At 39.0% G+C, this 25,340-nt stretch overlaps 1 protein-coding gene and 1 pseudogene across 1 annotated transcript in view; one reads left to right on the top strand and one right to left on the bottom strand.

Moving 5' to 3' along the window:
• The window catches only part of MYO3B (myosin IIIB), a 368,137-nt gene that overhangs the window by 216,704 nt on the left and 126,093 nt on the right, over window positions 1-25,340 (top strand). The window contains exon 25 of the mRNA XM_034642243.1: window positions 258-463. Coding sequence (XP_034498134.1) covers window positions 258-463 — 206 coding nt within the window. The remainder of the gene's footprint in view (window positions 1-257; window positions 464-25,340) is intronic.
• Window positions 18,424-24,239, bottom strand: LOC105236407 (annotated as a pseudogene).

Raw genomic sequence — 25,340 nt, forward strand, 5'->3', positions numbered from 1 at the left:
ACTCAACCAGCTAAGCCACCCAGGCACCCTGGCACTAGGTGATGTTTAAAGAATGCTTTTGAATCCACAGGCAGCTGTAAGTACTCATCAGAACCTATATTATCACCCCCTATTGCTGGTTTCTTTTTCGGCCTTATAAAGGTCTGTGAGTTGTTTACGACCCAACAAACTGCTCTAGAGGCCCCTGTAGGCCTATGATGTAATTATTCATTATGTTTGTGGTAACCTCATTTCATGTGTATTTTTTCCCCTGGTAGTATTCTCTGATGGATCTGCTCTCCAAAATGGTGGTCGGACAGCCCCACTTTGTGCGCTGCATTAAACCCAATGATGACCGAGAGGCCCTGAAGTTCTCCCGAGAGAGTGTGCTGGCCCAGCTCCGCTCCACAGGGATCCTGGAGACAGTCAGCATCCGCAGGCAGGGGTATTCCCACCGCATCCTCTTTGAAGAGTTTGTGAAAAGGTCAGACCAGCCTCTTGGGAAATACATCACGTTAAATATAGCTGTCCTGTGGCTATCCCTGTCCCCTGGGACTGCTCCTCCTGCTTGTTTGCCTCCTAACATGTAATTGGATAGTTACCAGCTACCATTTACTTCCTTAAATGTTGCATTTTTATTGTGCTGCAGCTAAGCTGCAATGGTCTGGAGGACAGAGTAAGCATCATTCTGATCACTTTTAAAAAATAAAAATGTCCATGAATATTTATATATTATATATACCCTTAGATTTCAGAGCCTCCAGATATTTACTTGGTATGATGAAAGTGTTCCTCCATAGGTGGGTCAAGATTCTAGTGGATGTGAATACACCCAGGCACCCAATCCTCTCTCAGGTTAATGTTTTAATAGGATGTTTTAATAGGCATGTTATAATTGGATAGCTAACATTTACATAGCACCTAGAATGTCCTAGATGTATAATCTCATTTGATCCATAGAACAACCCTGTAAGCTATGCTCTATTATTTTCCCATTGAGGAAACTGAGGCACAGAAGAAATGTAAGTGACTTTCCCAAGGTCCCACGCTAGTAAGTGGTAGAGCAGAAATTTGAACCCACGCAGTCTTCAGCATCCACACTTTTAATCTCCTTGGTCCATTGCGTTCAATGTTTATTGAAATAAATTGTTTTGGAGTTATTTAGAGCCAGAAATTGACTTTATCTAGGAGTGAAAACCTGTTCTTTTCTATACAACGGCCATAGGGATGCATTGTGGTATCATGTGAATTACAGGTAGAATTTTTACAAAACTCCCTGTGAGGAACTGGGGGCACTAGTAACAAAAAGCCACCTGCGAGATGCACTGCTATCTGAAGCCATCCAGAGAGGAAAATCAAAATCCATTATAAAATCTGCACTCCATTAGCCATTTTAGTTTCTTTTTACCTTCTTTCTAAAACTTATGCCCAAAGTCATTTTTCCAACTTTTTCTCCAGGAAGAATGGATTCTAATATGGTATCTTGCTTCATCGAGTCTTCCAAATGCCACTACATTCCATGGAGAAGAAAGGGCAAAGAAATTTCCTTGCAGTGAGAGCTTTTAAATTAAAAATAACAAAATCGCTTTTAGAAAAGAAGTGTCTTTGAGCTCCTTTTTCCTCTTAAATTTGGATGTGGAATGAGAAAAAAAAAAGACTATTTTAGCAAATGAATGTGAGTAGTCAAGTATTTTTAGCCACTAAGTGTGGAATACATAAAAATATTTAAGAAAACAGGTCAAATGCTAAACAGATTGGCACTTCTTTGTTCATAATCAGAAAGCCATTAGGCAAGTATGAACAAGAAATTCAAAATGTCAGTAAATCTGAAGGTATCAAAGATTTCTGAGCCAGTAAGTTAATTGGTATTTTGATCCTTTTGAGCAATTTAACAACAAAATAGATGAGTTAGCAGTTTTCTTCCTTGATGTTATTCAACAAATAGGTGCACCTCTTATCTTCCTGTTGGGAGTGCTGTTTTGTAAACTCATAGCGGAAATATGCGGAGAGAACAATCAAAGACAGAGAACAGAGTCTTCAGGGTTTATTGGGTAGAGGTAAATAAAAGATAAAGGCTTGTTTTATGTAACTCTTTACCTTTTTGTATTTCCTGGCATTCAGGACTGAATCCTGAAAGACAGTGGGGGATTATGTTGTCAGGTTCCAGAATGGGGAAGTAGTTCCCCAAGTCACCCAGATGTGCCACTTGGCCAAACCTAAAATACGTCCTCACCCCATCATCTTTGAGTTTTTTGGCAAAATGACTTGGAAGCGCTCTTCCTGTTTTCCATTCATGGAGCCTTGAGGGGAGAGAGGTTTTTCCCAACACCTGTCATCCATGGGGCCAAGTGGGTTGGAAGTATTTATTCTCAGATAGGTATGGAAAAAGTCACCTGGCAGTGCTGGGCAGGTAGCTAAAGCCTCCTGAAGGTATAGTATTGAGGGATATCACGGAAAATGACTGAATATTCATTGGCATCATGGTCGCTGGGCTCTGAAGCATGGTCCGCAGAAAGTCTCTACTGAGGCAAACACATAGGACAGCATGTATTGGGATGTGTTCTTGCAAATTATCTGTAAAATAGGACTGTACATTCAATTCCAGGTCTTACCGTTTATTGAACTATTGCAGTAAATAATGTGATTTAGTAATGAGATCAGTGTTCTAATCTACTTTTGGATATAGTATTTCACAAGTTATGTGACATTTCTGTAAAACATGTTTCCTTGTCTGTGTAAGAAGGCAGGTATACACAGAACCCACATCGTGAAGATTTTCAGGGATCGCATGCAGATTCCTTGGCCTTACTTGGCTTTTGAGTCTTCCAGAAAGGCCCACTTCCCCCAGTCAAGCTCACAGGAGGGAGAACTATATCTCCCAGGACCCAATTCATAGCAGTCATTAAATCAATGTCTGTTATACAGAATAACATTTACTCCCCCCCCGACCCAGGACATCACAGTTTTGCACCCATGATGTAGGGAATTTCCACCTTAGAAAGATGACTTGTCTTTTGTGTGGAATTTTGTATACTGTAATCCCAGGATTATTCGAGATCTCTCTAATGTACACAACACCTTAAATTTTCTTTAAGATCTTCCCTTTCAGTAGTTTACTATTTCTCATTATTCTCTTCCTATGTTTTCCCTTTGTAATTAAAATGAAATCACTGAAGTATTGTAAACTTGTAGAATTCCCTGGCAGTGGCAGAAAGAGTATACAGTTACATGAGTCTAAATGTGTGGTTTAGTGGACTAGATACTGGTTTTTCATAATCATTGAGGGTGGGGGTGATCCTCTCAGCAGCTGTGGAAACAAACATACATTATCTCCAACAAACTATGCTGTTATTCAAAGTGTTTTTTATTTGGAGCTTCCTTCAAAACTAAGCACACAATTATTTTATGTGACTTCTGGGAACACCCAGTTTGACTGCCTTTTCTATTACACTTGGCTCTGAATTAATCTTAGCTATTTCTGAAAATTAACACATGCACATGACAAGAAGTTACCAACTTTGAGGCCTTTATTTATTTTTTTAAGATTTTATTATTTGAGAGAGGGTGCATGCACTAGTGTAGGGGAGAGAGAGAGCACAGAGGGAGAGATGTTGACTCTCTGCTGAACAGAGAACCTGACTCGGGGCTCGATCCCAGGACCCCGGGATCATGACCTGAGCCGAAGGCAGATACTTAACCAACTGAGCCACCCAGGTGCCTCAACTTCAAGGCTTTTAAATGAAAGTCCAGATATAGATTTCTAAAAATGAGTCCTTGAAATGTTTGTGGCAAAGAGAGTATGTAATGTCCCAAGGAGTTGGGGAATGAAGGGTCTTTAAAAGGAACCATATTTATTAGGACTTTTATATTGGTTCTGGTGTGACTTTTTTGTGAATGAATTACCCAACTACCTTCCAAGTAGCAGCACAATCTCTAGCAGCTGTGGAGAAGCCTTGTGAATGCCGAGGATTATGGACACAATTGTAGCTTCTGAACATTTGTGAAGAATCAAAGTGCCCTGGTGAGAACTGTCCCCTAAAAAGTCATTTATACACCTCTGCCTTCATATCTCTAATAGAATGCCTGGCACAGAGTAGGTGCTCAAAAAATGTGGAACAAATGATTCTAACCCAATGATGCTAAAGGCAAGAATGTGTCTCCTCTGTGTTCTCAGCACCTTATATGGAACTTGCCGTATAGGTAGGTCCTCATTACACATTATCTCTTGATAACAGGGAGGATATATTCATGGCCAGAAACTAAGAAGCCCTGTAGGTGAGTGGCTAATGAGACATGTATATCCACCTCTTGGTTTCATCCAGGGATCACTTTGGAAAAACCCTGAAGGAGTACAAAGTTAAGGGTAAAAGTCCAAATATGAAAGGCTCAAAAATCAAGGTCAACTTAAAAAATGTCTGGATGTCTAGACTCAGTCCAGACCCTCCACTGGTAAGACTATCTGGGTCTCAAAGGATTGCCCTAGAATCCAAGAAAGTCAGTTGATCAACTCTGGAGATGCCCTCAGTGGGGAGTTTTGTGTCTTTTCTCTTAGAGTATAAATAAATAAAAGCGGTAAAGAGAAAAATAAGCGACAAGAGTAAAGTACCTTTGTTGAGGAAATGAATTACAAAAGAACATATGACACAGAACACCCTAAACATTTACTCTCTCCTTTGACTACTCGTTGCTGTACTTTTCAGAACACTAATGGCAGTCTTTCAACTGAATTTTTGCCTAGCCTCCAAATGTGTCTTTCCAACTCCAACCTCTTTACTAGACGTTCCTTACACTGCCACTAGTTATGTTTCTAAAAATATAAAGATAATCATGTCATTCTTGTGAATAAAATTCTGTGCCTCCTCCTCATTGCCTACAGGGTAATATCCGAAGCCTTTAGCTCAGTAGGTAAGGCTTTCCATAATAAGCACCAGCCAACCATTCTCATTTTTCCCCCACCGTTCTCTCTCACATACCCTAGACTGCTGTCAGGCTAACCTTGGACCCTCCAGGCCCATGCACAATGTTGGCCTTTACACCTCCTCTTCTCTGGTGGAAAGTCTCTTCTTGGTCACCTCCTCCCCACCTCTCAATCTCTGGCCCAATCACCTTCCTTTGGAAGCCTGCCCAAGCTCCGTAAAGCTGGCAGTTGCCCCATCCTTGGTCCCACATCTGGATGTTGATATCTCTGTATTAGAACATATACTTTTATTTTTATCCAAACATGTCTGTCTATCCCACTAGACTGTAAACTTCCATGGGGCTGGAGTGGACCTCACTCATATTTTTACTTCTAGCATCTTTGCGGTATAATGTATGTTCCATGGTGTATGTTTAGTGTTTCCCAAATGAGGGGATGTATCAGTCAGGAATGCATTTGACTGTGAATAACAAACAAACGTATTTAGTGCTTGAACTAGGGTTTCTCAGTCTCAGCAGTGCTGACATTTTGGACCGGGTAATTCTTTGTTGTCGAAGACTATGCCTATGCCTAGTAGAATGTACGATGTATAATAGCATCCCTGGCTCCTACCTATTAAGATGCCAATAACCTCCTCACCACCCCCAAGTCATGACAATAAAAAAATGTCTCCAGATATTGCCAAATGTCCCCTGGGGACCAAATTTTCCAAATTGAAAACCAATGGCAAATAGGTTTGTTTGTTAGTTTCTCACAAAAAGAAATTAAAAAATAAGCTATTTTTAATATTAGTTTAGCTGTTCAGTGATGTCACCAGGGACCTGAATATACCCTCAGACCTCCTTTCATTCCTTTTTACCATCTTTACTATGTGGGTTGGCTTATAGTCTCATAGTCACAATGGTGCTGCTGCCTCTCTAGACATCATGTCTATATTCAAAGAAAGAAAGGGGCAAGATGAATGACTAAGCCAGCCATATTTGTCCCACCCTTTATTAGGAAAGAAACATTTTCCCAGAAGCCATTTCACATCTCATTGGCCTGAACAGAGTCACATAATCATTCCTAGCTACAGAGAGGGGCTTAGAAAGTAGGGAACAGGACTGGGGCTGGGAACATTGTCACCCAAAGGATAGAAACTACTGTTCTTTTAGCCAGGAAGAAGTGGGAATGGAAATGAGAGAGACGTTAATTATGCTTATCACAAAAAAGAGATCCCATGTTTTATTAATTGAGTGAGGGAGTAACTGAATAACTAAGGGGCTTCGTGAATTTGAAAATACTTCCAGTTCCCCACAAACCACTCATTTCTTATTCCTTGCTACCCAACTTCTTCCTCAAGATGGTAGTTTAAGAACTAGCAACAAGTACAGAAGTGCCTGAGTAGAAACAGGTAAGATACTGAGAACCCTTTAATTCCATTGCCATGGAAAGGTGTATTTGCAGTTTTAAGTCTGCAACAAATTCTTTTAGCTCTTGCAAAATGAACTGAGTATCATCAGTTATCACTGAAAACTTCACATAAGGACAGGGTCCCTGACATTCCCTTACAGAGACCCAAGGTTAGGAATTGAGAGAAAAATCAACTCACAGAGGAATCCAGACATCCCAAGAAAGGCTGAAATCAAGTTTCAATTTTCAAAGAATAAAGCTTCTGCTTTTTTCTTTGGGTATTCAGCAGTAAATAAGAAAATGTAAATCCTCCAAGAGCTAGGATGATGATACCATGCCTTGTCTCTCACAGGACATGCCTGGATTTCTTTTGTTTTTACCTGTAACTACGTAGGTGGGAGCCTGACATAAAATAGATCTTAGTGTACCATTCAGATAAACTAGTAGATTTTCAGCAAAGCGAACAGCATCCTCATCCTGCAAATTGATTTACATGGTAGTGAGGGACACATTATGTGAATATGTAGGGAAGATAATGGACAGCTTCAACACTGTGAGTAAACGTATTGCGTACTCATGTGAACAGTCTCTGCATTTATCTTCTAAGGGCAGCAATGGAGTGGTGACATTCTGTGGGAGGGGTCTCTAACAACTGCTGTCCTTCTATGCTGTCATTCCTGCCCATTGTTCTGTGTTTGAGAAAATGAGTCAGCCATCCCTCCCCAACTGTATGTGTTCATGCATCTTCTGTAGGTGAGACAGAATTTCTCTTAACTCTTACATTTACCGTTTTTATAATCTTGGTTCGTGCACTAAACAAACAAAAAACCTTAAAAGCACCTTTAATAATTTCATTGAAAGACTCTAAGAAGTAGCCTGGTCCAACTTTCCATTTCGCAGATGAGGAGGTTGAAGCCAGAGAGGTGAAGCGACTTCTCCGGGGTCCTACTTCTAGGAGGTTGGCAGTGTCAGTCTCTGTGACCACCTCTCTCTATTCTTGGGGGGCAGAATGGGCTCATATTGGCCTTGCCTGGGCTGTGGGTTCTTCCCAACTTGCCTAAGGCTGTAGATGCTTAAAAATCCTGAAACCCATTCTTTTAAGGTCCTGCCTTTCTCATGGAGCCCACAATCCTGACAGCTGTCTTTCACTATTCAAGTATCAGAAAAATCATTTCTGTAGTTGATAGCTGTTGCAAATTCAGCCTCAACTTTGTAGTGGTGATTTGAGAAGTTGAGACAAGAGGTAATATCAATCACACTCTTCTCCAAAGGTGCTAAGTAGAGGCAGTAATGATAATAACAGGTTGTCTTTCCTGATTTTTCTAATGCCTGCACTGTGGGCAGACTCATGCACTAATTCAGTTATAGGAAACAACCCAGGAGGACATAGAAACACAGTGGGCAATGGCCATGCTGTGGCAACAGTGCAGGAGGAAATAGCAAAGGAAACTAAGAAGAAAGATGTTATGGAGGTGTCAGACAGTATCGCAGTTGAGAAGACCACCACCCTGGACCTTTGGATTGGCTACTCAGCTTGCTTTGTGAAAATCAGTGGCTGAATTAAAACTCTGTGTCTCTGGTTGGAGGTTCCTTAAGACAATTCAGTGGGACTATGTTATGTTAGATAATGATAACGATGAAGCAGCAAAAATAAATAAGAAAAAGGAAAATAATGAATGGAAAGGAGAGAAGGTGGAAGAGGAGAAAGGAGAATGTGGGGAAATCTGGCACAGAGATGGCAAATGAGCACCACGTCTCTCTCCAGCCCCAGCTGCTGACCTGGCTCCTCAGCCAAGGCACATTGCCTTCACAGCCCAGATGCGGCCCTGGAATTCCCCAACACGGTGCCCTAGGAAACCACTGCCCAGTCCATCAGCTGACCCATAGTTGACCTCGTACCCATTCTAGTATGTTCTCTTCAATTTACAATAAATATCTGCCCACCCCTGAGCACCATGGTTTAGGGATGACTCAGAGGAAAGATTGCTAGCCACATTTTCATATACATTTGAGTTGGGGAAGAGAAGAAAACATTTTTGTCAAAGGGAAGGAAGACAGGAGCGAGGGGTATTTATTAACCACCTCCTGATGGCAGGCTTCATGCTAGTGCTTTCAAACATCGTCTCACTTGGGGGTGCCTGGGTACAGCAGTCAGTTAAGTATCCAACTCTTGATTTCAGCTCAGGTTATGATCTCAGAGTCCTGAGGTTGAACCTTGCATCAGGATCCACTCTCAGAAGGGAGTCTGCTTGGGATTCTCCCTCTCTTTCTTCCCCTGTCCTCACCCCACCCCATGCTTTCTCACTCGCTCACTCTCTAAAATAAATAAACCTTGCTTATAAAAAAAAATCATCTCATTTAATACTGGTAATAGCCCCCAAGGTACATGAAATTATTTCAGTTCCACAAATGAGAAAACTGGCTCAAAATCACACAGATGATGTGTTCCAGAGTCAGGATATGAAATAAGAGTCTACCTGATCCCAAAGCCCATCTTCAAAATATTTAAATGAGACAGTTGAATACAACCCAAATATTCACTGTGAAATCAGTCTGTAGAATTCAATTGAAAACATATTAATAATTTTACTAGCTGTAAAGTAGGCTAGTCAGTTTAAAGTTTAACTTTCTATTACAGATTAATTTGTGAGTAAACAACCTCAATCTTGAATTCCCACTGTCTTTTTTTTTCCTTTAGAAGACCTCCCATTTAAAGTTTCCTAGGAAGCAGCAGCAGCAGCAGAAACATTTATTAACCACCTATTGGGTGTGCTGAGTGCATAATAATATTGAATTAGAAGGAATTTACAATCTCAGGACTTCCACAATCTAATAGCACAGATCAACGTGACTTCTTATCCCAAGGCCCAAATTTAGGAGTATTCTTAAGAATATAATGGATATAATGACTTTTTTTTTTTGGTAGCAGATGGTGTCCAGCTGTTCTGTCTTTACTGAAGGCCAAACATGAAGGGAAAAAATTAAAATAAAGGGGCTTATGGTAAATATAAGAAAAAATTTAAAAAACTGAATCTGGATTTTCATACAAACTAAAGGGAAATGGGCAACTGGGGGTAATTATCAAATTATCCAAGCCAGAATAGCTCAGTTCTCTCCATTATTGACCTAAGAGAAAATTATTTATATGGGTTGAATTGTTCAGATAATTGTCCTGTATTTTGGATATCTGAGTAGACAGTCTGGGTGGTCACTAATGTTGATTGAGGGTCCCTCAAGGAATATTTTTAAATAGGAAAAGGGTTGATACTTTTTGATGCCTGATTGGGGATGTATCTACTTAGAAGCAAGTGATAGTAATCAAATCAAATCAAAGAATCATGTATCTACTAACTTGATTACTTAGTAGGTATATGATTCTTTGACCAGGATATAGGCATATTGTAATTTAAATTTAAAAAAAATTTACTTAATGTTTGAAATTAATTTTTAATTGCAAAAATAATATGTGAATACCTTTTCCTGTAAAATTTTTAAATATTATACATAAGATTAGTGTCTTTCTTTCCACATCCCAAATTCCATTTCCCAGTATCCTGCTTGCACCATGGCCCCTCCCTACGTAGTTACTGTTATTCTTTTGGTAGTGTTAGCCTTTCAGAATACACACATACAGGCATATAAACACAGAGAGGGAAGAAAGAGATCAAGAAAAGGAAAAAACCCTACATTTTTAGCTTAACTCGAATCGCATATTTTATACCATTTGGCAACTTCCTTTTCTATTTAACAATATGTATTAGAGATAAACCTATGCCGTTTCATAGCCCGAATGCATTCTTTTTTAACTCCATCTTTAAAATTGGTAATATTCATGTAGCCATTCTTCTATTGGTGGATACTGACATTGTGTCCAGTTGTTCTCCAACAATGCTAAACAATCTTACATATTAAACTTGTGTGAGAATTTCTTTAGGATGGATTTTGCAATTAATTGACCTTTCAGGGGAAAGTGATGTGCTCCAGAAAGTCGTTTGGTCCTAACAAAGAGAAAAGACCGTGAAGAGACATGGGAGCCAGTTTCTTTCCTCAGATTATGTCATTGTAGGCAAGTCACTTTACTTCCCTGGAATTCTGTTTCTCTAATAAGTCAGTGGTTCTTCAGCTTTCCCATGCATGAGAATCTCCTGAGGCCTTGTTAAAACACAGATTGCTGAGCCCTGCCTGCGGAGTTTTTGATTCGTAGGGGGCTGTGTGTGCAAGTTTCCAGGTGATAATAATACTGCTGGTCAGGAGACTACTCAGCCTTTGTTCAGCTATGTTGAGGAGAATATCCTGTGAAAGAGATCATAGTTGAAATTCTAAGTGCCCCCAACAGAATACCTAGGGAAATTTTAAGTCTTCCGATTTACCCAGATATGATAAGAATAACCCAAGGCTTGCTATAGTAACAGTATAGTGTTGATTATACACATCAGTTTTAAAATCACAGAAGCAATTCTTGAGGCCAAGAGACAAGTCAACATAGCATCTTTGTTGGAGGTAATCTTAAAGGGCCATCCAGTTCAAGTACCTAGCTAAAACTAGAATTTCTTTGGCAATATTCTTGACCTTGTCTATCCACTTCCCATTGAACAGTTCCAGGGCCTAGGAATTCACTCTCTGACTCCTGAGCAACTTCTTTTGTGTTGTTAGATGTCTGACCACAACCTTGTCCTTCCTAACCTTGACCAACATTGTCATCTATGCATCCATTCCAGTTCTATCCTGGGCTTCAGAGGACAAACCAGCTCCTTTCTCTATTTGATTACAGTCAATTATCATGTTCCTCTAAGTCAGCAGTTCTCATACCAAATGCATCAAAATCAACCTAGGAGCCTATTAAAATATAGATTCCTGAACCCTAACTGTAGAGATTCTTGTTCTGTGTCTGGAGTATGACCTGGGAATCCACGTCTTTTGTGAAAGCTCCAAGTAGATCTGATAGAGATGATCTGACCTAGTGAAGAGACAAATGGGGTTCAGGACATGCTTCCACAAAATATGACACCTTGGCATATTGAATATTTCAAGCTGAAGGGATTTGTGAAATGACATGAGCAGGAAGGATTTTCTGTCCTTTCTTTGAAGCAGGTCATGTAACCCTCATGTGAGAGGTGCCCTCCCTTTACCAAGAAGAAAGAAACATCTTCATTTCTGAAGACAATGGATACAGAGAGGGATCCACATGGCCAGGTCTTGCTAAGTTCCCCCATTTTACCACATTTTGCTCCTATCTTTGTCCTATCACCTCATTCTGCAACTCTCCACTCTTCATCAAATCTAGAGTTAAAAAACTCAGGTTTAGCCATTTCTTCAGGTCTTCATTTCCTTATGAAGGCTCTTGTGTCATGTCAAACTTCTATTTAATGACTGTGTATGTCTTTTCCTGCTAATTTGTCTTTGGCAGTCTAATTTTTAGACCCAGCCAGAGACTCAAGAGTCTAGGACAACTTCTTTCCTTTCTTATAAGACCCAGTTAAGTCTTTTTGTCTAAGCTCAATAACCCCAACTTCTTCAGCAGTTCCTCATATGACATGGCTTATGTTCCCTCACCGTCCTGGCTGCTAAAGGCTACCTGCCAAAGTACATTACAAAATATACCCATTAACCCCTCTCCCCATCCTGACTTACTATTCTTCATAACACATAACACTTATCCCTACCCAATATGATGCTCTTTGTGTACTTGTTTAACATTTAGCTCCCCGACTAGAATATAAGCTTCATGAGGGCAGGGGAATTGTCCCCCTTGCTCACTTGTGACATTCCATTACTTCCATCAGTCCCTGGCACATTAGCTGATCCTAAATCAAGTTTTGTTTAATGAAAAAATGCGAATGAAAAGCCAATTTAATGTAGAGAGTGAAACTATACAGAATGAATGACTCATCCTAAATGAAAGTATTTGCTTAAGATTTTTAGAAAAAAGAATGAAAATGTTTGTATAATCTTTAAAAAAAACTCACTATTGACTTACAGCTGTGGCAAATCTTTTAGTAGTACAGATGTTTCATAAGCCCTTGAATATAAAACTCGAACTGGAAGGATGAGTCAGTGCAGGACTCATTCATTATAGGTTGGGATTTCAAAAGGATCTTTAAAAGATGCATATCCTTCCCAAACAATGTAAAAAATGCAGGAGCAGAATGACCAAGGTGAGAAGTGCAAATTTTAAACGTCAGGTGTTACAAAAATGTAAGCAGTCTCCAATGCTTATGTAATTTTTATCCAACATAGATAACTCTTAGCTCATGCTCTCTCTCTCTCTCTCTCTCTCTCTCCCTCCCTCCCTCCCTCCCTCCCCTCTCCCCTTCTAGGATTATGGGTAATTGTTAGGAAACATAGAGAAATTAAATTTATTGTATATATTGTCCATTGTCAGTGAAAACAAAATGAAAAGTTCAACCTCTGCAATAATTACGGGAATGTGCATTAAAACCACAATTAAATGAACCACAGTTTGATAAACCAAATATCATTTGATACCTATTTGGCAATAATCAGTTAAGTCTGATAATTCCTTGGATTACATGGATAGAGAACAAGACTCTTAGGCTCTGCTGGTGAAGTATATATCTGTGTGATCACTTTGGAAACAATTTTACTCTTTTAGTAAAATCTGAAACGAACATATTACACTAACCAATGTTTCCACTTAATTTTTAAAAAAATTTTTTAGATAAACTTTATTTTTTTTTCAAGGTTTTACCCATCCATTCATCAGAGAATGCACGAGCAGGGGGAGTGGCAGGCAGAGGGAGAAGCAGGCTCCCTGCTAAGCAAGGAGCCCAATTCAGGACTCCTGCCACCCAGGCATCCCAATATTTCCACTTTGGAAGTTATTAAGTAGAGAAGTGGCAGTGTTTCTGAGCCACTAGACCTTTTAGGGTTGCTCGGTAGCCCTGGGTCTACTTAAGTGTGAAGACTTGCCGCCTCAACCTGACCGCGGGTTTGTGCTCCTTTGGTTCAAATGTCTACAGCCTAGAGTTTTGTACTTCTTTATTTCTCTTGTTAAAAGATAATTTGCAGAAGGTAACATCATGACTCACATGCAGATATAAAGATGAATGTGTTTAAACAATTTATTTTATTCCTATCATATGAGGGAATCAAGCAAGTATTATCAAAGGAAAAATCAAAACAACACAAGCTTATGTGAAGTAAAAGAAGGTTGAAGTGAATTGCAAATGGAGACAAAACTGGGTTTTCTGGGCGCCTGGGTGACTCAGTCATTAAGCGTCTGCCTTCGGCTCAGGGTGTGATCCCGGAGTCCTGGGATCGAGCCCCACATCGGGCTCGTCCTCTGGGAGCCTGCTTCTTCCTCTCCCACTCCCCCTGTTTCTGTTCTCTCTCTCGCTGGCTGTCTCTCTTCCTGTCAAATAAATAAATAAAATTTTTAAAACAAAAAAAAACCTGGGTTTTCCACAGTGGGAAGTCAAAATCATCACTGGACTGGACAGAGTTTCTGTATCTATCAATTACCTATAATTTACGAAGAGTTGCAAACTAGCTCAAAGAAGATGAACAGGGCTAGAATCCAATAACGCAGAAGGGTGTGCTAAAGATGGTGTACGTAGTTTTCTATTGAAGTACCAATATCTTGCTGACACACTAGTCCAAACAGAACATTGTTTGGATCCAACACACGTGTCAAGGAGCACTTGACAACTTGTATTCAGATATAGGAGATCAACACTTCTCCCAAGTCAAAAGCCCAATATTCCAGATTGCTATAGATGCAAATTCCAATGAGCTGAAAAGTGCTAGAGTATCAAAGGTCCTTGTTAGAAAGTCAAAGATACTACCAGGTATACATTAAGAACTAGGAGTAGATGCAGGTTAGATGAATGTAAAGAAGCCTGAACTTGGAGTTAGAAGACATGGGCAAGCCTCAGGCCTCCACTTACTAATCTGTGACCTTGAGACAATTCCTCCTCTCTGACTTTCTCTTTTCTACAAAACAAGAATTTTTATTGATGACTCTAAGTTCCCTTCAGGATATAAATGTTTATTAGAGGAGCAAGCCAGTCCCTTCCTTCCACAGATGGCTCTTGGGAATGCCTAGGCATGGGGAGTTTTGACAGAGGGCAGGGCACATCTGTTTGTGAACATGAGGAAGAACAGCTAGATTGGGGGGTCATAGATCCCCAGTGTGCAGAACCAAAGCCCCAGCATCTATGGGAAATTTGCAATGTTCAGCAACAAAGGAAGAAGAAATGTTAGAGAGGAAGGAAGTTACTAAAGAATAACCTGTTATAGGAAATCTATCACCAAGGTTGGCTCTGTCTCTACTCAGTGTGGGAACCAGTACTGTATTAGTCAGGGTTCACCAGAGAAATAGAATCAATAGGGTGTGCGTGCGTGTGTGTGTGTGTGTGTGTGTGTGTGTGCGTGTGTGTACACTGAGAGAAAGGGACTTATTTTAAGAAATTGGCTCATGCAGTTGTGGGGGCTGGCAAGTCCAGAAGGTGCGGGGCAGGCTGGGTAAGCTAGAAATTCCAGCAGGAATTCATGTTGTGGTCTTGGGTCCAAAGGCAGTCTGGGAGGTGGTATCCCTTCCTCCCCAGGGGAGCACAGTCTTTCTTTGTAAGGCTTTCAACTGATTGGATGAGGCCCACCCACATTATGGAGGTAGTCTACTCAAACATTAACAATATTAATTTTTCTGACTTACAAACTTAGCCTCTTTCTCTATTTATTTAGGTTGTCTTTAATTTTTCTTAGCCAGTATTTTGTAGTTTTCAGTGTACAGGTCTTGCACATTTATTGTCAGATTTATCCCTATTATTTCACATTTGTAATGCTATTATAAATGATATTATTTTTTAAATTTCAATTTCCAATTGTTGTTTGTATAAATACAGTAATTCCTGTATATTGATTTTTATCTCACAACTTTGCTAAGCTGACTTATTAGTTCTGATACTGTTTTTTTTGTAGATACCATTGGATTTTCTACAAAGACAATTGTGTCATCTTCAAATTAAGACAGTTCTATTTATTTTTAATACAGATGCCTTTTCTTTCTTTCGCTGGTCCTCTTGCACAACTAGAATCTCTGGTACAATGTGGAAGTTGCGAGAGTGGGCATCCTTGCTTTTTTCCTAATTTTTGGAGAATCAGTATTCTGTCATTCACCATTAAATATGTTAGGTTTTCCATAGATTTGTTAATATCAGGTTGAGAAGGTTCTGTATAAATCTGTTGAGAAGGTTTTTTTCCTTTTAAAAATAGGGTTAGATGTTTGATTTTATCAAATGCTTTGCCTCATTTATTAAGATCATGCTTTTTCTTTTAGCTTGTTAATATGACATAAAGTTGTTCATTATTATCCCTTTAATATTTATAGAATCTATAGAATATCACAAATTATGTGATATTATATAATTTGTATCTTTTTCCTCTTTTTCCCCCACCTGACCTATGTAGCCAGAAGTTTAACAATTTTAACCTTCTCAAAGAATTGCTTTTAGTTTAATTCATTGCTGGTTTTCTGCTTCATTGATTTTTCACTCTGATATTTATTGTGTCTTTTCTTCTGCTTACTTTGGGTTTAATTTGCTCTTTTTCTAACGTATGGTGGGGGCTGAGCTCATGTCTCTGAGAACATTTTTCCTATTATAGGTGTTTGAGGTTATAATTTTCTAAGTATTACTGTAGCAGTTTCCAATAAGTTTTAATAGTTTTTTTTCACTTTCATTTGATCAAGTGTACTTCTTAATTTCTCTTTTAATTTCTTTTTTGACCTATTAGCTGTAGCTCTTTTATTATTTTGGGAGTTGCCTTATGATTTACAATATACATCTTTAACTTACACTAACCTACTTGCAAGCAGTATTATATCACTTCACGAATAGTATTAGAATACTACAGTATTATACTTCAATTTCCTTCCTCCTGGCCTTTATACTTTCATTGTTATGTTTATGCTATTTATGTTACGTTGTCACACGTTTCACTTATCTGTATGTTATAAATGTCATGATACATTGTTATTAATTGAACAGTTAAGTGTATTTTTAAAAGATTTAAATAATAAGAAAAAATTTCTTCAATATTTAACAACATAGTTATCTTCTGGTACTCTTTATTTTTTTATGCAGATCCATATTTCTACCTGGTGTTATTTTCCTTCTTCATAAAGGATTTCATTTAACATTTCTTATGGGGCGCTTGGGTGGCTCAGTTGCTTAAACAGCCGACTCTTGGTTTCAGCTCCGATCGTGACCTCGGGGGCATGAGGTCAAGCCCTGTGTGGAGTCCCATGTTGGGCTCCACAGTCAGCAGGGAGTCTGCTTGAGATTCTCTCTTTCTCCCTCTCCCCCTCCCCTTACACACGGGCATTCTCTCTCTAAAGCAAAAATAAATAAAATCTTTTTTAAAAATTTCTTATAATGCAGATCATCTTGTGATGACTTCTTTCAGCTTTGGTATGTTTGGAAAAATTATTTTGCTTTGTTTTTGAAGAATATTTTCAGTAAGTATAAAATTCTCTTTCTTTTAGTTCTTTAAAGATTTTGCTCCATTGTCTTCTTACTTGCATTGTTTCTATTGACTCTCATGTCATATTTATCTTTGTTCCTTTGTATGTAACTTGTCTTTTTTCTTTGGTTGCTTTGAAGATTTTCTCTTTATGACTGTTCTTGAGCAATTTGATTATGATATCCTTTGGTGTAGTTTCCTGCAAGTTTTTTTGTGTGTGTGCTTGGACTTAGATCTGTTAGTTTGTAGTTTTCATCAAATTTGGAAAATTTTTAGCCATAATTTCTTCAAATATTTTTTCTGTACCCTTCTTTTTTCTCTTCATCAGGGACTCTAATTTCATGTATTGAGGCCACTTGAAGTTGTCCCGCAGTTCACTAATGCTCTTTTTATTTTTTTAATTAATTTATTTTTTGCATGGCAATCCAAATTTATTGAACTACTGATGTTAAGTTATACAAAATTGCACGATTTTAATTAAGGCTTTTAGTTTACATTTGGCCATCTCAAAGTAGTTGTAACATTAGGTTGGTCAGTTTAAATACCGTGGCTCCCTGTTGGATAGACACACAATCTTTAGCAACAAGGCATTGTTAAATAAAACAGCAATAGTTACTGCAACTTAGGCCTTGTGACCAATTACACATGATTAAAATTACTTCCCACATTCACATCCACAGTACTCGTCCACCATTTAGCATCTCAACCAAAACGTTACACCTGTGAAACAATCTCTAATGGACAAAAATACTAAACCTGTATATTTGGTATCGCAAATACACGTAAACATAAGCAAGTAAGGGATTCACAGTGAGAATCTACAGCTGCAGAAGCCTGAAAATGATTTACAAAAATTGTTAAATCATTAAAAAATTGTTTGAAAGTATACCCTTCTTGTAGACCCCCACTGTACACACAACTATAAACATTGTTCCCTATGTAAGCAAAAAAGGAAACACATAATGTAAGATTTAAAAAGTCCGGACATTTCCCGCCCAACATATATTAAAGGCAATGTCTTTAATCTAAGACATATTGAAAGGGCTATCATATTTTAAAGACAAGATCACTATCTCAACAGGTTTTTTTTAAAAATTAAAAAAGAAACTTTATAGCTGGGTCAATGAAAGCACTTGTACAATACGATGATAATGACCTTGAATTTCTTTTAAAAAAATTACAATAAACTACAAGTATCAAAGAAGCGAAGTTATCTGGAGTAGTCTGTATAGGAGTAGTCTGTATAGTAGTCTTTGGACTTTATTATGCTAAAATAGTGGTGCTTTTAGGATTTACATTGTACTCTCCAATACAAAGAATGTGGCACATTAAATTATACAGTACACTCTTTTCATATATGTACAACATTGGTGGATGAAATGTGTCTCTTAGCAGTAATACTGAATTGTAGCCTCTGGTTTTACCAGCCGCATACTCTAGGACTATTGCATAAGTAAAAATCTCTCTTGTGATACTGGAAAGTGATTAGAATGTGCAAACTGATGTAGTAGCTTTCATCTGCCTCTTAAAGGGTACCACCACCAAAAGTCCATTTAAGATGTTGGTAGGTTTAACAAAGTCAGAATGCTGGCACTGTTGAATTGGGCAACTGTTCTTCAGATCTGTCTCAGAGCTACAATGCATTTAATATATTAAAGCAGCTGACTTGCTGACTTTTTGAGGGCCTTCCCAGGCACTGGAGTTTTTCTGTTAATTTGCCACACTAGGTCATAAAAGATCTCATTAATATTTATTTTTGATTTTGCAGAAGATTCTAAGAATGCACAGTCGTTCCATTGTCTTGCTAGATTTTGACCTCGTTCCTTTCCTATAAATCTTTCATCTTCCAAGTCACACTTATTACCAGCCAGAATTGCGCAACATCATCAGTGTCTTTAACGTGAAGAATCTGCTCTCCCAGATCTTGTAAATCATTAAATGTGGACTGTGCTGTGATGGAGTGAACTAATGCAAAGCCTTGTCCACTTTTCATGTATAAATCTCTCATTGCAGTAAATTGTTCTGTCCTGCATATCCAAGATGTCGAGCAAGCATACACTGTTGTGCATCTCCTTCAACTTGCTTTCTCTAAGAATCTCCTATCGTAGGATCATATTTTTCAACAAAAATTCCTTGAGCAAACTGTAGAGTCAGAGCAGATTTTCCAATGCCTCCTGAGCCAAGAACGACTAGCTTATATATTCACGCATGGTGCAAATGTGTCAAAAGCTAATACCTCTCAGGCTGTCACCGGGTCCCCGCAGCCTGCATCGCCCCACGCCTCGTGCTCCCTCCTGGTCGCTGCTCCCGGTCCCAACGCAGTGCTGCCGCTGCCATCGTCACCCCACCTCTCTTTTTAGTTTTTTAATTATTTTTTTCTTCTGTGTTTCATTTTGTATAGTTTCTATTGTCATGTTTTCAAATATACTAATCTTTTTTTCCTTCAATGTCTCAATTGCTGCTAATTGTATTGTGTGTGTGTGTGTGTGTGTGTTTACTTATTTTGTCTCAGACATTGTAGTTTTCATTTCCAAAAGTTTTGGTTGGGTCTTTTTTGTATCTCTCTGTCTCCATTTAACTTTTTGAACATATGGAATACAGTTAAAGTAAGTGTTTTAATGTTCTCCTCTGTTAATTTTATTATTTGTGTTACTTCTGGATCCATTTCAGTTAGTTGACTTTCTCCTCATTATGGGTCATATTTTCCTGCGTGCCTGATAATCTTTGACTGGATGCCAGGCATTGTCAGTTTTATTTTTTTGGGTGCTGGATATTTTTGTATCCCTGTAAATATCTTTGTGCTTTGTTCTGGGATAAAGTTAAATTACAGGCATTCTTTATTTATTGCAACTTTGCTTTATTGTGCTTCACAGATTCTTACAAATTGAAGGTTTATTGCAACGCTGCATCAAGTTTAAATCCATTGGCGCCATTCTAACACCATTTGCTCGCTCTGTGTCACTATGTCACATTTTAGTAATTCTCACAATATTTCAAACTTTTCCATTATCATTATTATTATTATATTTGTTATGGTAATCTGTGATCAGTGATCACAACTTGTTGAATGCTCAGATGATGGTTAACATTTTTTAGCAATAAAGCATTTTAAAGTATGTACTTTGTTGAGACATAATGTTATTATACATTTAGAAGACCACAGAATAGTGATCTATAACTTTCATATGAACCAGGAAACCAAAAAGTTCATTTGACTGACTTTATTGGGATAGTTGATTTATTGCAGCAATCTGGAACTGAACCCATGGTATCTCTGAGGTGTGCCTGTACTTGGAAACAGTTTCATCCTTTTTGGATCTTGTTTTTAAGATCTGTTAGGTAAAAGCAGAGCCAAATTTTGGGCTGATATTTCCTCACTACTGAAGCAAGACACTTCTGAGTACTCTATCCAATGTCCTGTGAATTATGAGGTTAATCAATCTGGCTGGTAGAACCAGGCGCTACTCCCAACCCTCTATGAGCATCAGGCACTGGTCTGTCAAATCTCCTTAGATGGTTCTTTCCACAGCCTTGCGTATCTTCCTCCCATGCATGTGCCAGTCAATACTCTGCTGAGTACCCGAGAGGCATTTCACAGATGTCCAGGGTTCTTTGTAGCTCTCTAATAGTACTCTGTCCTACGTGCTCGAGCTGCCTTGGTGTCTCCCAACATGTGGCGATAGGCTTTGAAATAGAGTAGTCAGATGTAATCCCTCAGTTCTGCCCACATTGCTCCTGGAAGAGCTCGAGTCTAGCTCTTTACAAGAAAGAAAATCACCTCACCGGTAGCTGATCAGAAACATGCAAAAGTTCCAAAATTTCTATATTTCTTCTCTTTTGCAATTAAGGTTTTTTTCAGTAGACCCAGAGCCCATCTTGAATGAAGTCCAGGGACACTTTCCGTCTCACTCCTTCTTTATAGTCCCCTCAGTCTTTTCTGCCTTTCTGCCCTCTCTGGAGTATCCTGCTCCCTCTGAAAGAAGCCTAGAAATTCTTGGGAATTTTACAGGCTTTGTTCCTGGCTCCACCCTGGAAGGACAATGTTTGATCATTACGGTTTCTCAGACATGAGTCTCTCTCAGTTTTCTGAGTGGAACACAAACAAGACCAAAAAGCCTTCCTCTTGCTAACATGGACCAGGTCTCATAGGACAACTCTGGTGTATTTAATAGTCTGTGTTTCTTTACTCTGTCTTACCAAAGATTTTTGTCAACCTGCACTGAAGAGCACAAGAAAGGAGAAATGTGGAAAAATAAAAGCACAATTTTGCCTCAGAGGTACTATTCTTTTTTTTTTTAAAAAGATTTTATTTATTTATTTGAGAGAGAACAGAGCTAGAGAGAGCACATGAGCAGGGGGGAGAGACAGAGGGAGAGAGAGAAGCAGACTCCCCACTGAGCAGGGACCCCCCCCCCATGCAGGGTTCCATCCCAGTACCCCAGGATCAAGACCTGAGCCAAAGGCAGCTGCTTAACTGACTGAGCCACCCAGGCACCCCTTAAAGGTACTATTCTTCAAATTAAATAGTTTATATTGGCTTTGGAGATCAGCCTAAGAAATTACCACCATTGATTTGGTGGGGTTACGCCTACATTCCAAGCAATAGCTTTTGTTGGGGACTTTCTGTAGAGAGCATGATTTTAATATGAAAAAAACATTGTATCTAAATAGACAATGAAACTAAAAAAGACCAATTCTTTCCAAATTTTCAATTTTTTTAAGTAGAAAGTTTTTATTTTTATGTAGGTAAATTTATCAGTCTTTTCTGGTGAGAAATGGTATTACCTTTACTCTTTTTTGTTTCCCCCCTTACATAAAAACTAAAGCTTATTAGCTGGATTCACAGCAGTTTTTTGGTTTTTGTTTGTTTGTTTGTTTAATCAATGACATAGAGGTCCAGAGACTTAAATAATAATCTTAGCCTTTGTCACTTACTTGTTGTCATCTTGGACAAGTCATTTCATCTCACCAAGTACAGTTTCTACACCGGTAAAACAAAGATTTAATGTTCTAGAGAGATTCCTTGTTGTGGTTTAAAGATGTGTCCACAAATTGCTTGATACTTCTCCCTTCAGGAGGTGGAACTTAATTTCTCTCTCATTGAATGTGGTCTGGACTAAATGACTTACTTGTAATGAATAGAAGAGTAAGGAAGTGATGGTATGTCACTTCTAGGCCTTGGTCATAAAAGGTATTGTGGGTTTCCTCTTGTGCTCTCTCTCTGAGATCCCTGCTTCTGAGGGAAGCCATCTTCTATGTTATGAAGATAACTCAAGCAGTTCTCTGTAGAGGCCGATGTGGCAGGGAACTGAGGCCTCCTGCCAATAGCCAGTAAGGAACTGAGGCTCTCTATCATCAGCCAAGTGAGTGCACCATCTTGAAAATAAATCATGTGGCCCTAGTCAAGGCTTTAGATGACTGCAGCCCTGGCCAACATCTTGACTGTAATCTCATGAGAGACTCTGAGCCAGAGTTGCCGGATAAATTGCTTCTAAATTCCCAACCCTTACAAACCGTGAGATGACAGATGTCTGTTTTAAGACATTATATTTTGGAGTAATTTGTTGTGTAGCAACAGAAAACTAATGTATTCTTATATGTATTATAATCTTACAGATACTTCCTGTTTATGGTTCTGTAATTTAAATGTGGGAGGATGTATCTCTAGTTGCCTGTTGCTTTTACTAATAGTTTACAAACTGCTTAGTTTATTTTAAAACTGTTCCTTGAAGAGTCTGCATTCCATATGCCATTTTAGGCAGAAAACTAAATAACATATTTAAGTAGAGATATTTTCCAACTGGATATTTACTATTTTAATAGTTTATATATTTTAATGAGATGAGACCTTGGGAAAATTATCATTTTCCATAGAGTTCTAAAGCAGGAAAGGGCTCCTTGGTCTTTGGAGGACCAACAAGAGCTATGTAGACCCCTTGTAGTGTGTTGGGTTAAGAACATCTTCCTAAGGAGGTGCCTAGGTGGCTTAGTTGGTTAAACGTCTGCCTTCCGCTCTGTCTGTGATCCCGGGATCCTGGGATCCAACCCACTGTCTTCAGCCTTCCTGCTCAGCGGGGAGTCTGCTTCTCTCTCTGCCCCTCCCCCCAACTCGTTCTCTCTCTCTCATAAATAAATAAAATTTAAAAAAAAGAACATTTCCCTAAGAAAGAATATGGATACCTTTTACCAAATTTTCAGAGATGTTTTCCCTGCCCCCCGCCCAAAAGAGTTAGAACCACTTATCTTGTTCCCATTCCTATCTGTGGGAATTCAGGTACAGAGAGGTAAGTGATTTAGGGTTATTCAATAGAGAGCCTCTCACTCTTAACTCAGTGTTCAGACTCCAGTCTGAGAGATAAATTCTACCTACAAGAGGCAGCTTAGGGCAGAGCTGGTCTTTGCAGTATTCTCAAGTGCCTAGACCCTCAGGACCTTTACACTTACTGTTTTGCTGTTGCATATCTCCGGCTCATTTAACTCATCAAACTGCTTCAGGAAGTGGGTGTGGAATAGATCTTCCCAAAAAGACCCCTCTTGCTGACAGATCTTTTGTCTTGTCTTGTCAATATTGCCCTTATACTGAAGCACACAGGAGCTCAACCAAAGTGCTTTTTTTTTTTTTTTTTTTTTTTTTTTTTTTTTACCATGGTACCTGCCAGAATTCAGAATTACTCCATGGAAGAAATCCATTAGACCTATCTGACCTGATTAGTACAGACATATCACTTACATGTTTCTTCAGTACCTTTTGAAACCATCACTTCTCTGCAGTACTGTTACCCATCTCTTTCTGAAATAAGCCAAATGTGAATATTATCATCATAATAAATTAAGAAACTCAGGTTGAAGAATCGGAAATCAAAGTTAAGTTCTAATATTGATGTTAGTTTAGAATTCATTCTTGCCTATTTAGAAATTATTGCTAGGAGCCATCTATAGATGCCTGAAAAACAAGTAGAAATCCTTGACTGGAGAGCTGGAACATATCTTGCGTTCCTCTTACATCTTGCACAGGACGGTCATTCATTAGATTCTCTTTAAATACTTCATCATCAATAGTATCAAGCCTGGGTTGATTAAAGCTAAGGGAGCTCATGTTATAAATGACCAGGCCTAACAGAAAGAATGTAGGAAATCCTGGTTTTACCTCTGACTTTTATACCTTAAGCTTATCTGTACTTCAGCTTTCCCAAAACTTCACCCATATAGATTTGCCATCCATTCTCACCATCCCCATGTACTCCAGAACACAGTCTTTTTACTTCAGCTAGAGCCAGGTTGGAGAAGCCATGACTGAAACTACAGTCCTGGGGGAACTGAGACCAAAGTATCTGTACCGATGCCATGAGCTACCCAGGTAGACTTAAGCCTGACTCCCGGCTGTCCCTCCTCCCACCTGGCTCCAGGAGGCATCTTCTGTGAACAGCTTCCTGGGCTTGGCCAAATGACCTGGAAGGGTCCTGGCCATCTTTCAGGGGTTCTCTGAGAGCACTGCCCCTTCTGGCTGACGGTGGAAACAGACTCAAAGCCTTGGAAACATTCCCAGGATCTCTGAATGCAAAGGTTTCCAGCAAATTCAGCATTATATCCTAACTTGTAAAACAGTCTTGTAGCACAAAGATAAAGTGAAATGACCGAGGTGCTAATCAGGTATGTTTATTTTTCCGTAAACAGAAAGATATTGGAATATTTAGAAAGAAGAAGGGTCATATTTTGTATTTAGGTGATTTTTTTGGTAAAGTGAAATGGCTCTATATTTAAAAGTACAGTAATTCTAAAATAACATATCAGCCTTGTCTGAGGAATGGCAGGAAAATCCTTTGACAAGGAAATTAAGTTTATTTTTAGACTTCCAAGGGGTTGAATTTAATTATAGATGGCAGCAAGGAGCAAAGATCCTTGAAAGTTTTTTAAAGAAAAACTAAGGTGTTTATTCTATAAGGATAATCTATACCACTGTGTATGTGTGTGTGTATTTTAATGGGGAGAATAAAGAATAAAGAAAAGGAGAGGGGAAAAAACCTTTTTGTGGTGTTCTTTGAATCTACCCAGAAAGTATGGAAGTTTATTGAAATGAATAATTTAGGAAGATAAATGTGGTTTTGGTGATTATATCAAAAAACATACCTACTCCAAGGGGTGCCTGGGTGGCTCATGGTTAAGCATCCGACTTTTGGCTTCAGCTCTGGTCATGATCTCAGGGTCCCGAGATGGAGTGCCATATTGGGCTCCACGTTCAGTGTGGAATCTGCTTATCCCTCTCTCTCTGCTCCCTGCCCCCGGTCCCCCACTCCCCCCCCCGAAATAAATAAATAAAATCTTTAAGAAAATAACGTACCAGGCACCTGGGTGGCTCAGTCTGTTAAGCATCTGCCTTCGGCTTAGATCATGATCCCAGGGTTTTGGGATGGAGCCCCACATTGGTCTCCCTGCTCACCGGGAGTCTGCTTCTCCCTCGCCCTCCGCCCCTTCTCCCTACTTGTGTTCTCTCTCTCCCTCTCTCTCTCAAATAAATAAATAAAATCTTAAAAAAACAAAATAAAACCCATACCTACTCTGTACCTCAAGA

This window comes from Ailuropoda melanoleuca, chromosome 2, assembly GCF_002007445.2.
Source record: "Ailuropoda melanoleuca isolate Jingjing chromosome 2, ASM200744v2, whole genome shotgun sequence".
NCBI classification, from domain to species: domain Eukaryota; kingdom Metazoa; phylum Chordata; class Mammalia; order Carnivora; family Ursidae; genus Ailuropoda; species Ailuropoda melanoleuca.